This window comes from Aythya fuligula, chromosome 3 (genome assembly GCF_009819795.1).
Source record: "Aythya fuligula isolate bAytFul2 chromosome 3, bAytFul2.pri, whole genome shotgun sequence".
Classification (NCBI taxonomy): Eukaryota; Metazoa; Chordata; class Aves; order Anseriformes; family Anatidae; genus Aythya; species Aythya fuligula.
This window is the reverse complement of record NC_045561.1, coordinates 55636451-55653047: the sequence shown is the minus strand read 5'-3', so window position 1 is coordinate 55653047 and position 16597 is coordinate 55636451. Positions and strand designations below refer to the sequence as shown.

Genomic DNA, 16597 nt, shown 5'->3' with positions numbered 1-16597 from the left:
TGTTTATCCCCACACAGCTCAGGTGCAGGGTACACAGCGTTCCTGCGGGAGGTCGGGTGCTAGAGGGACCTACACAAAATCACTCTGCGGCCAGGCAAGGAATTGAGCCCAAGCCTTAAGAGCCTGTGGCTGAGGTGAACGGTGAGGCAGGGCTAGCTTGTAGCTGGAAGACACCGTGACAGGACCTTTGGGCCTCTTCAGCCCTGGTCTCTCAGTCCTTACCCAAAACTGCCCTTTAGCAGACTGAGGTATTGTGGTATCGTGCAGCTATGGGTTGTGATGAGGTTGTTCTGTCCTCAGAGTTTAGTTTATGCCTGCAATATACGCATATTTGGCTTTTAAATAGCAGTCACAGCCTGCTATTCAACTCCGCCCAGTATCTGTATCTTTCCTTCGCCTGTGTGCAGTCAGGGAGATATGGCTTTAATCCAGCAATTGCATCTGATCACACACATCTGTTAATTCCTGTTCAATAATCTAATTGCCTACAAGAAAAAAATGCCGTGTGTTTTGTAAAGTTTTCTATTTTTGGAAAGTTCCTAGTGAGATATTTTATGTTCAAACGGCAGAGATATAGGTCACAAATCATATTAAGTTTCCATTTTTAGTCATCTTTCAAGAGTTAATAACATTTTACTTGTCACACAGCCCCGATAAAGCACCCAAACTCATGGCTTATCAAGCTGTTGCAACTGAGACTTCCCACACCCTCGTTAGCACCTTGCAGTCCTGATCCTCAGCTGACCTGAGGCTGTGACTATATCTGAATTGCATGTCAGGACGGGGTCTGGGCACACATTATCACCTTCCAGGGCTTCTTGGGAAGGAAACGTGTGCGTGGGCAGGAAGGGACATGTGGCGTGCTCCCACGGGTCTTCTTGTCTGCGTGGTTGGGGGTCCAGCACCCTGAGGGTCACCATGAAGCCCATCTGCCCTGCAGGTGGGGTTCAGCCATGGTGCACACACTGGGACCTGCCTACTACATAGAAATAGTCACTGCCCAGACCTCTTCATTTACCTGAGCTCTGAGTAGGAGCAGCTTTGTATCTTCCCTTGGGCTCTTGGGCACTAGCTGTTGCCCACCTTTATCCCCAGCCACCAGGGTCAGGCCTGGTTTCCTCCATTGCCTGATGCATAGTCCAAGTGAAACTCACAGCAGATTGGTTTAAAAACCAGCTGCTTTTTAAACCTCTTAGCTTTAACCATCACAAAACATTAGCATACTCACTAGGATTTAAGATGCTTGCATGCCCTTCTGCCCTGACATGGCTATGATACTGGATTCATCTACCAGGTGGCCATCTCACCACCTCCAGCCAGGTGCTCCCAAGCAACCAGATTTCATCAGGTGTGCCTAAGCCAATAACCTCAATTGCCACATGAATCAATTGTCATTAACCGATACAGGATCCAGCAGGCAAACAAGCTCCTTATTGGTCATTTTTAACCTCTTGCATCAGTGTAGCTACAGCTATCTGAAACACACACTAATGCAACATGCTCATGATGGCTTCTATTTTTTTTATAAGCTCTTTATAAGCCACTTATAAATAGAACCTTAATATGAAGTGTGACAGATTTCTAGTCTTTATTCTCTCCTTAGCCCTCCAAGCGCTTCCTTTCTGTAATACAGAATATATCCAGCGTGCCCTAGATATTCTCCATTCTTGCTGATGACTTTAGCTCTCAGCCATTGATTCTCTCCACTGCTTTGTCAGTGCAAATGGATCAGGGCTGCAACTGTCTTTTCATTTAACATTTAGAAAGGACAAATAAGATCAAAGGGGCAGTGAAGGGGTGATGAATGGATGATGTATTTTGTTGCTCATGTGATGCCCTGAGGTTGAGGGGTTTCATGTCAATATAGTAAAGACACAAAAATCTGTATTTCATTTCCATTGCAGAAGAGAGAACTGGAGTAGCCAAGTGAATTATTAAAAAGAAAGAGAAAAACATGGTGAGGACATTGTGTGACGTTTATGTAGCATCAGTACTTTGTGATATTCTGTCTCACCAATGAACTTCACCAAATTCAGTGTATAATAGTCTCGCTTTCACCCCTAGGCAAACACAGTGGCACAAAATGCCCAGTTTAGGGTTACACAGAGAATCAGTGGCAAAAGGGGGATGGAGCCCACATTCACTGTAGCCTCCAAATACTGCTTCTGTTCACCCTCTGCTGCCAGGAGAAAAAATTTTTATTTATATATATATATATGCGCGCGTGTGTGTGTGTGTATATGTATATATATATATTTCATTTATAAGGAGAAAACTCTAGAAGTGTATGAAAAATAAATGTTTAGAAGTCTATTCTGGTTTTGACTTTTTTTTCTATGGGGGAAAATTCCGTGCATCAAAGACTTGTGTGGTGTTGAAAGTTTAGAAGTAATACCTGTTCACTTCAACATATGTTGTTCAGATTTTACTGATCCCAGTCCCTTCAGTGTGCTCTTACTTTACCATTAAAACAAGCAAAGCCCTGTTGTTTCTCTTCATCCTTTCCTTACATTTAGCTATGAACAGTATAATGATGGATGTCTTGAGACAGTTAATAGATTGGCAGGCAGTTGCAGATAAGCACATCTTCTGTTTCTCACGAACCCCAGAGAACATCAGGTGTAGAACTTGTAGGATTTAAAGCACAGCCACAGCTGAGGTCTGCGGACTATAATCTAACCTAATACTTTCTCAGCCATAGATTCCTTCCCCTTTATTTCCTTAAAACTTTTGCTCTTGCGTCACTGATAAATCATAGCCTTTTGCTTTGTAATATAGCCCCTTTTTATTTAAAGTTTTGCCTCCCTACCCATTAAACATATCCTCATTAGTGCTGCTTTTACTTTTCAGAAACGTATATTCAATATTACAGGCTTGGAGTTCTTTTGTTTTCTCCCTGAAGAGGTAAAACCCTGGGGGATTTAAGTATCTACTTGATAGGCTCACACAATCTTAATCAGCCTATAATGGAGCTAATGGCTGTTTGTCATCCTTGGAGATATAAATTTCCTGGTGATGTCTACTGCAGTCAGTGCATGAAGTATGCTCTGACTGCCAGCAAGGTCTAATAACCAGGAGAAGGGCAGCCAGCTTCAGCAGTGAGCAGGAGACTGTACTGGCTGCTTTTCTGGGGAACTCTGCTTTTTCAGTACCGAACGGGGGAAAATGGATAATGCTGGTAAGTGAAATAAAACAGATCTTCCTTCTTAGCGGAGCTACGGGGCTCGTTTTCTGCCTCTCTCACTTGCTGCAGGAGATGTGTTGCTTTAGCCTTTAGCTCCTTCCATTTCAATGTCCTTTATTAGAGCAAATTTCTATGTGTAAAATGTGACACGCTTAAGTTTTTAACCCTTTATCAGTCAGCTTTTCTGTTTTAAGTCTGTTTTTCCTTGAAATGTGATCAAAACTGTAACGTAGGATCTGCCTTCCTAAGATTTTCGGTTCTGTTTGAAAAGCTGTATGCAGGAAATGTGGAAGGAATGGGAAATGTATATAGCTGAGTAGGAAAATATCTTTCACAGACTGCAATAGGTGTGTATAGGTAACTAAAAAAGCCGACCAAAAGTGGATAGTGCGTATCTTGTACCTGCATCATTTTAAACTGCTTCTATTCCCTCTATATACTAGTTTGCTCTCTTATATTTAGAACATAAAATACTGAATACATTTGCACTTTTTATTGTTTTCTTTGATGTTCCAACTTTAGATCATGCATTTTCATGCCAAATAATGCACTGCATGGTTTCTAAGGAGGTGCACACAATACCACCATTGCATATGTGATGAAATGGGTTATTTGCATTTCCCTCTTGCATTACCTTGTATCCCTAAGCGTTACAAAAAGTGCTTTTTTGTGATGGATGTTTTGCATGTGGCTTTGACTGCTGTAAAACTTGAAGGTGTCAGTGTCTCAGTGATTCACTGATAGTAGGACAGTTCGTACTGGGATATAGAATTTGCAGGAGACTCTGTGACCTTTGAAACCTGCTCCAGTCATCAGATTTGTCTAGTATTAACCTTAAAAGTGATGATCACCTCTACAATGTATGAGAAGAAAATCTATGGTAGAATTCAGAAATGATGCTATGAGTGCAGCTTTCTTATTTTCCTATTATTATTTTTTAAATCTTATAGTAATAGGAAAACTCGTACCTATGTCTGCTTAGCTGTCCTGGTCAATACCACCTCAGGTGTGCTATGTTTCTATGACAAAACAAATTCTTGCTCTTCTCTCTATAAAATGCAAGACCAAAAAAAATCCCCTTTCTGAAATTAAAATGTTGCCATCATGGAAAACTACATTGCTGGTACCTGTGAGCTCAAAAACTAACTCTGTCCTTATATAATGTTCATTTCTGTGAAGCAAGTAAGATGAGGAATACTCTGCGCTTGGTGCTTTGGCTAGCTCCTGAGAAGACTTAACCTAATAAATGTTAACAATGTGTGTTTGATATTCCATGACGAGGCAGAATTTTCCAGTTAGAGGGGAAGGATCCCTGTTCTCCAGTACAGACTGCCTTTGGGCAAGAGATACCCTAAGCAGTTAATTCCTCCAGGTTTTTAAACTCTCCAGCATCAGCAACTAATACTACTGAAGTCTTGACAGAGCTATCACTTTAATCCAGCTATAAGAATCTGCTTTGGAATGAGTCACATTTATTTTAAAGGCCATTTTTTTGGAGGGGGGGGGGTGAAGAGGGAAGCTGGTATCTGAAAACCATAGAAACAGATTTTCCTATGCGTTTTTTTTTTCTGCCTTAGGAAGATTCCAGTTTCCTTGAGGTCTGCAAAATTTGGAAGTTAAAGTAAGTAAGGCTTTGCCCTCTGCACAACTTTACCAACTATTTGCAAAGCCTCTTATAAGGCCAGTTTGCTGAATAGCTCCAGATTTATTTATTTATTCAATTTCATGCAGAAACAGTGACTGATACTTTTTTTTTTCTTTTTTTCTTTTTTTTTTTTTTCAAGAAAACAATTTATATACAATTGAACTTCATTAAAATAATGGAAGAATAGTTAAGGACTGGGTAAGAAAACCCAACAACTGGTGGCAGTAAGCCTCACTGAGAAGGTCGATTTGTTCCCAGAGTACCTGCAGAAAGACTTTTAAGGCACTTGACCCCTAATTGAAACCACACGGAGCTGGGTCCCAGCATGGGAAGTGCACAGCTGGCACCTCTGTGGGCCTGGTCCATTCCCCCCTTCATTTCACAGGGATGTCTTGTGCTGAAATCTGGGCATTTACCAGTTGGTGATCAAACAGAAAGGAGCGGGCTATCTGCAGCCATAAAACCAACTGCCCTATCAGTTTGTTCTCCAGTAGCTCACCAATTGAAATGTAAACATGCCCGTGTATACAGACTGGATTACCTGCCTGGATTCCTCCTAAAGACATGCCATTTCTGGCAGCACAGAATGGCATAGTCCTAGCTGAGCTGGAAGTTTTAGCCGCCGAGTGTCAGAAATAACAATTTAGCTATCGGTGTCAGTGAATCAGGCCTTTGTTATTACATTCATCATGCTGCCAAAGAGACTTTCAGAGTCAGACCATGGATAATTGTTGGGCAAAACTCCATCCCCTGCTCCACATAGCAGAAATATCTCTGTAATTCATCAGTCATATTCTGTGCCATCATCAAAATCATTTTTTCTGGTCCAAACTGTTATTTAGAAAGATCAGTGTTACTAATAAGTCAGCTGATTAGGTCCATGCTATTTCATGGTTTCAAGAAACAAGGTTTTCATTTAAGAAGTCCCTTCATTTCAATGTTGGGTTGCTTATTTTAATCCATGCCACTGAGACGGCTCCACACAACTGTTGTCTCATGTGCTCTTTTAAAAGCCTTTCCTGGAATAACAATAAAATATTCATCAATCTGTGTATGGCATGGCAGGGCAGTTCTAGCAGCATTTTTTGGCCTGTTTTGTCAGCCCTTGTCTCTGACAGTTTGGCCGCAGGTATTCAGCTGTGAGACTGCCTGCTGCTGCAGGGGAGGCACCAGCAGCCCCCCTGCCCACCTCCCCCAGTGGGGCCAGGGCTGCAGCTTTGCTGCCTGCCTCTGCTTCGATCCAGGCACACGGCTGAAGTCAGTAATGATACAACAACACTCACATCAAGAAAAAAAACAACAAGGGAGGGCTGGAAATAACTCATGGGAAAGAAAGAGAATATAAAAGTAGCAAGAAACTTGTGTAGCAGGAAGAGAGGAGCTTGCGGAAACAGACGTGCTCCCAAGTGATGCTTTTTTTGGGATTTCCTGCCAGAAGGAGTGAGATCAGCACTATCCCTTCCCCCAGAGCTCTTCCTCCACTCTGTCCTGCCTGCCTGGTATCTCACCTTCAAGTGGACGAGTCTCGCGTGCTAATTCATAACCACAAGGCATGCTGGTGTGAGGTGCCTGGGGGCAGGGGTTTGACAGGGTGAGCCACACCACAGTGAGGTGCCACATTGTGAATGTGATCCTAGCCTCAGACAAAACCAGGGGGCCTTGTTTCATCTTTCTTGGGGATTTACGTGACTTCTTTGCACTTGGAATATTACTGTAGCAGTAATGAGCTAGCTGTGGTTAATTGTTACCCTGAATTATGTCGACTATATGGCTGGGGTTGTGGACTGTGCTTCCCAGTAAATAAGCTGTTTTAAAGGGACTGGCAGTCTTGGATACTGAATATCCTATCTTTGATCCAATAGCATACTGAACTTCTTCTCTGACCAGCAGTGAAATTTAGATTAGTCCACAGAAGCAAGACTGCACTCACTCGTGGTGGGGCAGGGTGAATAGCAAGTATCAGCTGAGCCTTCTTCTGCATGATGGCACGTGTCACAGGAAGGTTAGGAGACACAGGAAGCTGTCTGCTGGCTGTAACTCCCTTGCTTTTGAATTAACGTATCATTTTTGTCTTTCAGTAAGTCAATAGGACTTATTTAGCATCCTTTAGATGTAGGAATGCCAGGATTGAAAGCTTGTTAAGAATTGAGGTTATAGATACCTTGTAATGTCTTACCTATACTTGTGGCAAACAGTGGACGTCTTATTAAATTTTAAGGAAAAAGAGTAGTTGTTATTAAATGTTAAGGAAAAACAAGTAGTTGGAAGAGGAAGCTGAGATCTGGGATTCAGATTATGTTCCTGGTTTTCTGATGAACTCTCCATGTTCTAAGTCTGGTGTGGCACAGCTTGTCTGTGTGCAGAGCCAGCCTACCCAACAGCCTCACCATGTTCTGTAAGGTTCACTTGGTGCCCACAAAGGGCTCTGAAATACTTTGGCCATCCATGGCTTAAGCTTGGCTGAATTGTCCCTTTCCATCCTTATCAATTTGGAAACCTGAAACAAAACAACTTGTCCCGCAGACACTGGCAGTGTGTGTAACTGTGGGTTTGCCAGCTCTTAGCGCAATGACAGCTCCAAACTCCAGCAGCAAAATCAGCCTTGTCCTACTGGCAGCTTCTGTTTTGACCTTGGGTAGTACCTTGCCCAAGTGACTTGTGTATGTGTGCTTGTTCTCCCCCCACCCCTCCTTTTTTTTTCTCCATCAGTGTGAAGATGTTTTTGGAAAGCACATCAGCATCTCCTTCCTCTCTCCACCCCACGCTTACGTAAAAGTTCCCTCAGTATCTTTGCAAAGCATGGTTATTAGTGAAGTCACGCTGACTTCTACTGGGTTCACATGCTTTTTGCTATAGATCACAAAATGGTTGTCACCTGGACAATAAAATACAAAGCAACCATCAGCTCTTTTACACTACAATGTGTGTCTTTATTTGCCTCCTATTTGTGTTCATGGCCTCAGTTGAGGCAGATGTTGTAGTGTGTCACAGGTCACCACCATCTCCTAGAAAGCTGACTTTCTTCCTCCTGTAATTTTAGAATAATACCCGTGGCATATGCCCCTTTACCCAGAAGCTGGAACAGAACATTTATAAAGTCGTATTCTTGGAAAATGTTTGTCAGGATTAAACTTTCCCGTGAGGATGCAGCTCCCAGTCTGTTTTCAAGTTGGCATTGATGTAGCCTCTGAGTATCTGTAGAAACTTGTGCAAGACTAAAATGATGGTACATCTTCTAACCTAGTGATGGTCCACCAACTCTGCCTAGAATGGTTTTTGGGTAACCTCTTGGCCGGAAATGCTGGGGTTGCACTTCACACTCATCATACTCCAGCAACAATTCCAGCCTCCACAACACTTCTTATAAAGGAGCCCCATGAACTCTGGCTGTTCTGGGGAGGTTGTGTGATGCAGTTTTCATTTTCTAACAAATTCTGATTCTGTTTCCTGACCAAAAGAGCTAGCAAGCACCAGCCCATCAGGTACTGAGTCTGTACCTTATATTTACGTCTACTGGCTGTGTGTTTTTTGGCAAAATGCCCTCAGACCCCCCTGTTCTGAGCTCTGAATCATCACTGCCACCTGTTGTGAGGAAGGAAGTGTTGTGCATGGACATAGAAACCCGTTTTACAGGTACTGTTTCCTTACATGCTTCTAGCAACAACCAGACCACTGCTGCAGGAGCCAACCATTCTGAGAGCACAAGGGAGCAATCAGGAGGAGGAAGGGTTGTGTTAAGAGACGCTGGCACAAATCATTTGGATAAAAGCAGCCTGGGCTCCAGGGCCTTGGAAGACCCCAAATTGAGGGGCTTGAAGTTATCCACAAAGGGGAAAGCAACATCATGTGACTGAAAAGCAGGTGGCCGATAATAAGGATCCGGCCTGGTGCCGTTTAATCATCGTTCATTGTCTCTGGCTGTGAATCTTGTAGGAAATTCGATGCTTAATTATGGAGTGCTTTGCAGGGGTATTGCTTTGGGCGCTAAAAGCAGACTGGCTGGAATTCTATCAAAAAGCCTCCCCTCCCAGTGTTTAACCATTTTTTACATTTTCATATAAAACATTGATAAAACTTCCTCCTGAAGTAAAATTGGAAAAAAAATAAGGAGCTTAGGACTATAAGGCTGCCTCACAGCCTTCCCCCAGCAGGCACGTGCCAGTCCTGAGCAAAGCAGCCCAGCTGCTCTCATCCCTTTCTGCTGGCAGAAGGGGCCAGATGAACTCGACCCTGGCCTCTTGGCAATGGGGTATCTGAGTTTCTTGGAACGCATGTCTCAAATTGGGGTGGGATAAGGTCCCTGGTCACATCTAGTTTTCAAATAAGCAAAAGGGTCCAGAAGAAACTGAGCTGGCCAGAGCAAATGTTTAGTTATTTTTAGTTTGCTCAGCATCAACGTTTCTGTAACAATTATCAAAAAAAAAAAAAAATTAAATGCTAAAATCCTTTAAAATAATTTTCTGAGTAGTACCAGGATATTTCATAATCATGAAGACCATCCCAGGGTCTTTACAGGGATGCAGATGCAGTGGGGGACACCTCCAGAAATAAGCCTCTGGTCTCTTGCTTGACCTGTGCTAGCAGAGCACACTTCCATCAAAATTCCACAAATTCCAAGGCAAATGTGACAGCAGCTGGTATTGCCACAGGAGACAACGTTGGGACAGATTCATCCTCGCTGCAGCTCCTGCTGACTCATGAGTCCCTTCTGTCTTTCTCCCTGGGGCTTGAGGCACTCCAAAAAGTGAGGGGTTTTTGGTTACGGAGGCTCGCGTGGAAGCCATGTGGGGAGAGGAGCCGCAATATGGCTATCTCCAACCAGCAGAAAATGCGTGCTGCTAGAAGCTGCTTGTTGGCATTTAGAGCACAGTCCAGCGATGCTTTGCTGAGCTGGGGCCTTACTGCCAAAGGAAAAGGGCTGTTAGTGCAGGAAGCCTACAGAGCTCTTGTGCATGCATATATCACAAAAATAGTGTGTGTATTTTCACTTCTTTGATTGTAGCTGCGGTAGTTATTTCGCCTTTTATCTTCTTTTTTTTTCTTTTTTTCTGTTTCTGTTTTTGTTGTTTAATATTATTAAAATAACTAACATGACGCATTATTCTGTTTTAATTTCAAATGAAATTTGGCAACTTCTAGTGCTGGGATAAGGTTTAATTGCTCTTGGCATTTTAAGAAGAGATGCAAATGACAAAGACATTAAACTGACAAATTATGACAGTTCACATAACACTTTTTTCAATGGATTTTTTCCATGCATTTTTAATGCCCAGAATAGTCAGCCTTAATACTACCATATTTACAATAAATCATTATTCTAATGGAGACATTTTGCTTTGTCAGGCAATACACAATCAGCAGTTTTCAATAAAGAATCTGAAAACTGTTTAATTCTGTGACACAAACTTCTAAATGCCAGACAATTTAAAATTGGGGCCAACGTGCTGCCCTTAAATTGGGATATTAAGAAATAATTAGAACACAGTTAGGGCAGGTTGCCAAATGTAACTTTTAAATTCCCTAGTTCGTGTCACTTCGTGCAGTGATTGTGATGTGTTATATGTCTTCTGGAGGACGTATGCATGCATTTCCTACAGGGCAGCTTAAGGTTTTGAGGGGTGCCTGCAAGAGGTCAAAGTGGCTGCTTACTTAGACATGTGTGGCTTCAGGAGATGTAAAGCATCACAGAATTTAGGAACAAGGATGGGCTGGGGCTTAAAGGTGGGATGGGAGCCAGTAGCAGGCTCCACCTTGCCTACTTTTCCTACAGAGCTCAACAATTTTTTTTTCCTTCAGCACGCTGTGTGGACTGTGTCAGGGCATTTGCAAGTTTAGACAGCCTAGACAGTGGGAAAAATGCTTTCTTACCTGCAAGTAGGGGGCTCTGAGGCTGTGGTGAAGTCTTGAGCAAGATTTTGGGATCCATCAAGGTAAACGATTTACTTTGCAATGTCAGGAACATCTGAGGGTGATGAATATTATTTTATTGTCCTCCGTTTCAAAATAATGCAACATCTGTTAATGATAATTGTTTTAATGCTGGGTATTGAATGTTTAACACACACATCACAGGAGTTGAAGTACTTGTATGCAGAGCTCTGGAATTTCAGTTAAATTTCTGTCACCTGGGCAGCCTCTGGAGTTCTGTAGGTGCTGTGGGTACTCCTTCATACCCTGTTCAGGAGACTTGCCTGCAAAGTAAGTTGGGCAGGCATAATATTGGCAAACCAGCCAGATTGCTCAGTATCACGTAGAATGTTATTTTAGGAGAAAGAATAGCCAGCGTCCTTTCCACCCTCCCGCCCTAAAATGTTCCCTGCTCCCAGGGAGGGATAAGAGAGGGTGGTGGGACCCCTTCCCCTCTCTGGTGGCTGCCTGCATCGCTCTTTCTTCTGCACCGTGTGCGAACAACCTAATGACATGCCACTGGCTTGAGGGGGCAGATTGCATGGCTGCTGTTTAAAAGCACTTTTCTGAGAGTGGTGTTTTGCTGCCGCATTAGCAATGCTGTGCGTGCATTGGTAAAGGCTGCTTCTCTCTGCAGCCCTCTTACCCGTTGTGATGCTGTTGTCTATGTGACGCAATGCCTGGCTAATTCAGTGCCATGAAAAGCTCAACTGATGTAAAGAATGACCTCCCTCACCGCTGCTTGCAAGCACAGTTTTTTTTTTTTTTTTTTTTTTTTTTTTTTTTTTGTATAAATAAATAAATAAAAACTTGAGGGAAAAATTAGCTTTTCTTATCCATCAGTGCAGATGGCTCTCACCTGTTGGAGTTTGTGCACCTCTTCTGGATGTAGACAGGCTTGAGCAGTACTTTCAGAGGACCGCCTCCAGGCGAACACCAGGTGAAGGCAGAAGTTAGCATCCTTCCTGCGACCAGCACTGAACCATGGTTTTGTGACATTTCTGCCTCTTGTGCATGATCTTGGCTTCCTTTGCTTTGCCTTGAAGCTTTTTCACGGGTCAATAAATGGCACCTCAGGTAGTACCTCAGACTGCCAATGGAGAAGAGGGTAGTCACTGTCATGAAAGACAGCTGATGTGTGTTTGCCTGAATAACCAACAAAAATAAACTTAGCAGCATTGTGTGGATGGAGCTGTGTGACCTCAGTCTCTCTTTTCCTCCTCTTGACTTTTGCACCTTTGCCTTTTTATGGCTTAGGAAATACCTAAAAGCCTGGTAGGATGCAAAGTGTCTGTTGCCTGCTACTGTGATGGACTGGTCCTGATAAGTCCCTTGGTGCCCTCTGCTCCCATTTCCACGCTGCTCTGCGTGCTCTGTGCAAACCTGCCCAACTGGGGGGCTTGTTGTTGTTTGTTTGTTTTTTCTTCTTCTGCCAGCCTTCACAGTCCCATTGTATTATAGGCAGGATGAAAAAGGGAAAAAAGTGTTTTGAAAATATTAGTAGCTTGGCAGCTGAAGCTTCCCGAGGCTTTGCAGAGGGATTTGGAGTACTTATTTCCTGTACTTTCACGAGTTGTGCTATGCACTGTGCAGTAAAGCTCCAGCTCTGCAGCTGGTGCCATGGAAGTAGGTTGCTGTGCTCAGATCCGGCATTTGCCTGCACGTCATCTTCCAGGTTCAGCTGTAGCACTGGCAAGACCACACCTGCACTGGGGGCTTAAGCTGCCACCCCGTTGCTGTCTCACAAGGGGAGAGGGTGAAATTTTCGCACCAGTTTGGTCTCTAAAAACACAGAACAAACAAATTTGGGAAGAGAAAACTTACTTGTATCAAACTGGGCTTCTTTTCAGTGGAGAGAAATAGCAGAGAAAGTTATCATGTGCCCTATCATTTCTCTCCTTGTCAACTCCCTGATCACGTTGGCTAGGCACAAACACTCAGAAACTGGATGTTATTCATCCCTGGTACAAGATTACTTCCCACAGCTGAGAAGTGGTCTCTCAGTTATTTTGGAATTTGCCATGTCAAAGATGACTAGTCCAAGATTTAAAAAAGCATCATTTTTTACCATCTTAAAAAAGCATATCAGCTCCTCCACTTTGCTCCCAATTCTTCCCTCCCATTTTAGTGAATGTTACATTACATCACATTCTGTTGCTTGTTCATTTATAGAACAAGCTATCTCTTTGCTGTATTTGTGCACATCTGCATCACATGCTTTGCGTGGTGCAGGAGGCATTGCAAATGCATGGGAGCAAAAATGCTTCCCGAGCAAAACAAGGCACCCTGCAGCACACGAGCACTGACCTGCGGAGGTGATGCTCAGCCACCACACGGAGCCTGTGGAAAGCTGGATTGCTGAGGGCCACTGCTGGAGGTGGAGTGCTGGGCTGGGTGGACCTTTCCTCTATGTGTAGGATGAACACAGGCCGAGCAGAGAGATGGAGAGGTCCCAGGCTGCTGCAACATGTGTTAGTGTATCATAGTGGATGGAGGATTGTTACCAAAGAGCGCTTTTGTCTCCTTCATGAGAAAGCTGCATGCTTTTAAAGAAGTGATTATTAATCTGTTATACCAGTTTTTAAAAGCAGTAAATGAGGTACACTGGTAATCATTAACTGGTGAGTCTGACGTCCACCCCGAGCAAAAATATGGAACAGATGATACAGAGACTGAGCCAGAATGAATGAAGGGACTGAATATAAATAATTCCAATTAACATGGGCTTGAGGAAAAACAGGTTTGGGGGAATTATTTCATACATCTAACTTGCTGCATTGGAAGATGCTTGGCTTGGTTCTGCTGTGTAGACCCTAGACATTATACAATTAATATGTTATGTATCAAATGAACTATCTAGTGCCTAAATACTGGGTTTCAAAATACAAATGTAGTTTGGGAATTTGTTGCCACCCATCTGGTGTGATTCTGGAGGTACCCAGCAAGAGCTGGTTCTCTGCTCCATGCTATGTAGTGCTACCAGAAGTGACTAGCAAGAAAATATAAAAGTATTTTCAGATGAGAAACCAATGCATTCAATATGGATGGATGAAAGGCTCTATAATCAGGGAGGGAAATAATTAGGTCATAGTTACAGATTGGGAGTCACAGCATTGGGAAGCAGTGATTTTGAAGGATACTTGCATAATAGTATAATGCTGGAAGCACACAGTCAGCCAATGAACTGTGTCCCAGAGAGCTAAAGCACTCTTCAAATGTAGTTGCAACACTGAAAGATAGTGTCTTACTCTGCTCTGAGCACTGGAGTGATGGCTCCTGAGGTGTTAGGTAACTTCTGGTGTCCCCCATCTTGCCTGAAACATGGGGACTATTCAGGAAAGCTTTGTAACTCAGCAACTGGAGTCACAGTGAAGGACTGACCAAAGCTAATTTCTGATATTCTGGACCTTCTTTGCATCTCACCATAAAACACCTTTGCACTTCTGTAAGTATAATTTCACAAAGAAAACATCTCAATAATGTTTCTTACTAGAAAACATTAGTTTGTGCCTCTTCATTCACATCTGTGACTATGTATCACCAAGATCTATCTGTAGAAGTACCTTGTTGGGAATGGTACAGATTAGAAAAGGGAATGTAACTATTGACTACCACCAGGGGAAAAACAGTATTTCAGAAGTTACAGATGACAGACTGCTAGATAGGCTGAAAGTCAGGGTTCCAGGTGCTAGAAAGCCTCCAGCAGGATGCTTCCTAATGAAAGCTCACAATTCCTCCTTCCAGTTTAATAAAGCTCCTGTTTACAGGGGAGCTAGCTGTATCTGCCTTCATTGCCAGCTGTTGGATGCTGCAGCATGGTAACACAGAGGCATACAAGTCTTGGCTACCTCTCAGCATGAGAAAGGCTTCTTGAAATCCTGCCCACTGTAGTGTTTTTCAGTGCATGTGCAGTAGCTAGATGAAAGATGCTCAGTTCTTTCTCATCGTGGAGTCAGCACTGGCCAGGGTTCACGTGTAACACATTAACTCATGGTACTTTTATGCAGTGAGTACAAGTGGGGCTGGTGGGGCAAGCCAGAACCAATTAGATCAATTATCTCCACTTGCTCCATTGGAGGGCGGATTCTGGTGCTGTTCCAGTGTCTGAAATCAGGCATCATCCCCATTTCTCAGTGTTGCTGTCAGCCTGGCGATGCAGTTGGAACTCGGACAGGGCTGCAGTGAAAACTGGGGTTAAAAAAAAAAATAAATAAATCACTTTGCTGTTTTGTCTGGTAGGAAGAGCTTGCTGACTAAATCTGGCTGTTTAAAAGGCAAATTACTGGTGCTGCTGTTCAGGCTGCTAGGAACCACTTCCTGGCTTTATTGCTGTTGTTTTATGTAGATGCTGTGTTTTTCTCCTCTGAGCTGGTGAGAGTTTACTTACATTTTATTTTTCATGGGAAGAACCTCAGGAGGAACTTCAATGCCCTGTCATCCTTCAGGTTTACAATGTCTTTCTCTGGGTGGCTCCTAAGCCAGGGGCACCCCTTGAGGAGAGGCCCTTTGTGGCAGAGCTGGAGACACCCTATGAGGATAAGCTTCATTGTCTATAGGCTTTTCCCCCAGACATGCATTCCTTTGGCAGCCCTGTATCACCTGAAAGCTGGCAGGCTCCTCAAGAAGCACCAGGCTGCTCTCCAAGACTGTGTTAATGGGACTGGACAACACTTATCCAGCAGTGCAAGTGATGACAGGGCACTGCTGTGGGGCAGGCAGCCGTGGTGGGACCCATGTGGACATTTTGGTACCAAGGAGAAAAGCTTTTGGTGGTGCTCGTGTGGTTCAGCAGCAGTGAAGGGGAGGGCTGGGGGCTGTAGAGCTGAGTGTTTGTGGGTCTAACCACAAAGGGAATGATTTATTGAAAGGGAATGATTTATTTAGTGAAAGGGAATGATTTATCAAGCGGATATCCTGCTACCCCCTAGATTATACCTGTAGCAGGCCTGTTTGCTGGGTACTGTGAGGGATTCAAACATTGCAAGGATGGGGAGCCTGAGACATGCCTTACCTCACAGCTGGTGAGCTCCCATATCTCACACCGTTTCAGCTACACGTGCTTTCAGGAGGAGCATGCCCCTATACGTTGCTCTCCTTCAGCCTGCAGTTAAGTGGCATAAAAGACCATGCACACAGTGGAAATGCCCTCAGAGTTACTACACACATCATATGCTTTGCTCATTGTGAAGGGAAAAGGAGTCAAGAAGCCAGGCCTGAGTGTAGGCTGTTGTTCTAACCTTTTGCTCACATTCAGGAACAATGACCTATTGTTATGTTGTTTCCTGCAGATTATACTAATAACCAGCCAGCAGTGAGGCATGAAAAGTGCTCGGGTTTCTTAGATTGAACTCTAACGTAAGAAAATGTGGCAGCTTTTTAAAGGCCAATCAAAAATGTATTTTATTTTATGCAATTTGCCTTCTTGTACAAGGAATTTCACTGTAACTCTCAAAACTTGAAAACATCCTGGAAGAAATGGATTTTATACCTTAGGGCCCATGACACTTCTGTTATTTTCAACTATTTTACAATTTGGTGATTATATATGTAAATTTCTTCTCTAAATGACTGTAGGCTAATGTTGGTAGAATTCATCTGATCGTGAGAAGATGCCCCATGCTGTTGGATCCTCTTGTCTGTCTTTGGCTGGCAGCACCAGCTGAAGGTGTTGGGGAGGGAAGATGTGAGCTCTTGTTGGGCTTTACCTTGCTGGGCAGCTGAACTGCACCACAACTGCTCTCTCACTCCTCCTCCTCAGAATAGGAGGGGAAGAAGAAAAGGAAAGAAACGACTCATGGGTTGAGATAAGGATAATTTAATTAAAGGAAAAATAACTATTAAGGGAAAATTATTATTAAATA

General features: G+C 43.4%; 1 protein-coding gene across 3 annotated transcripts in view; it reads left to right on the top strand.

The window, feature by feature from the left end:
• Positions 1 to 16597, top strand: part of PHACTR2 (phosphatase and actin regulator 2) — a 135498-nt gene that overhangs the window by 24884 nt on the left and 94017 nt on the right. Inside the window, exon 1 of one of the 3 annotated variants that reach the window (XM_032183653.1) lies at positions 3019 to 3178. The exons of the other annotated variants lie outside the window; for them this stretch is intronic. Within the exon in view, the coding sequence (XP_032039544.1) occupies positions 3166 to 3178 (13 nt within the window). The 5' untranslated portion in view covers positions 3019 to 3165. Of the gene's footprint in view, positions 1 to 3018; positions 3179 to 16597 lie in introns of those variants that run through there. 3 annotated transcript variants of the gene reach the window in all.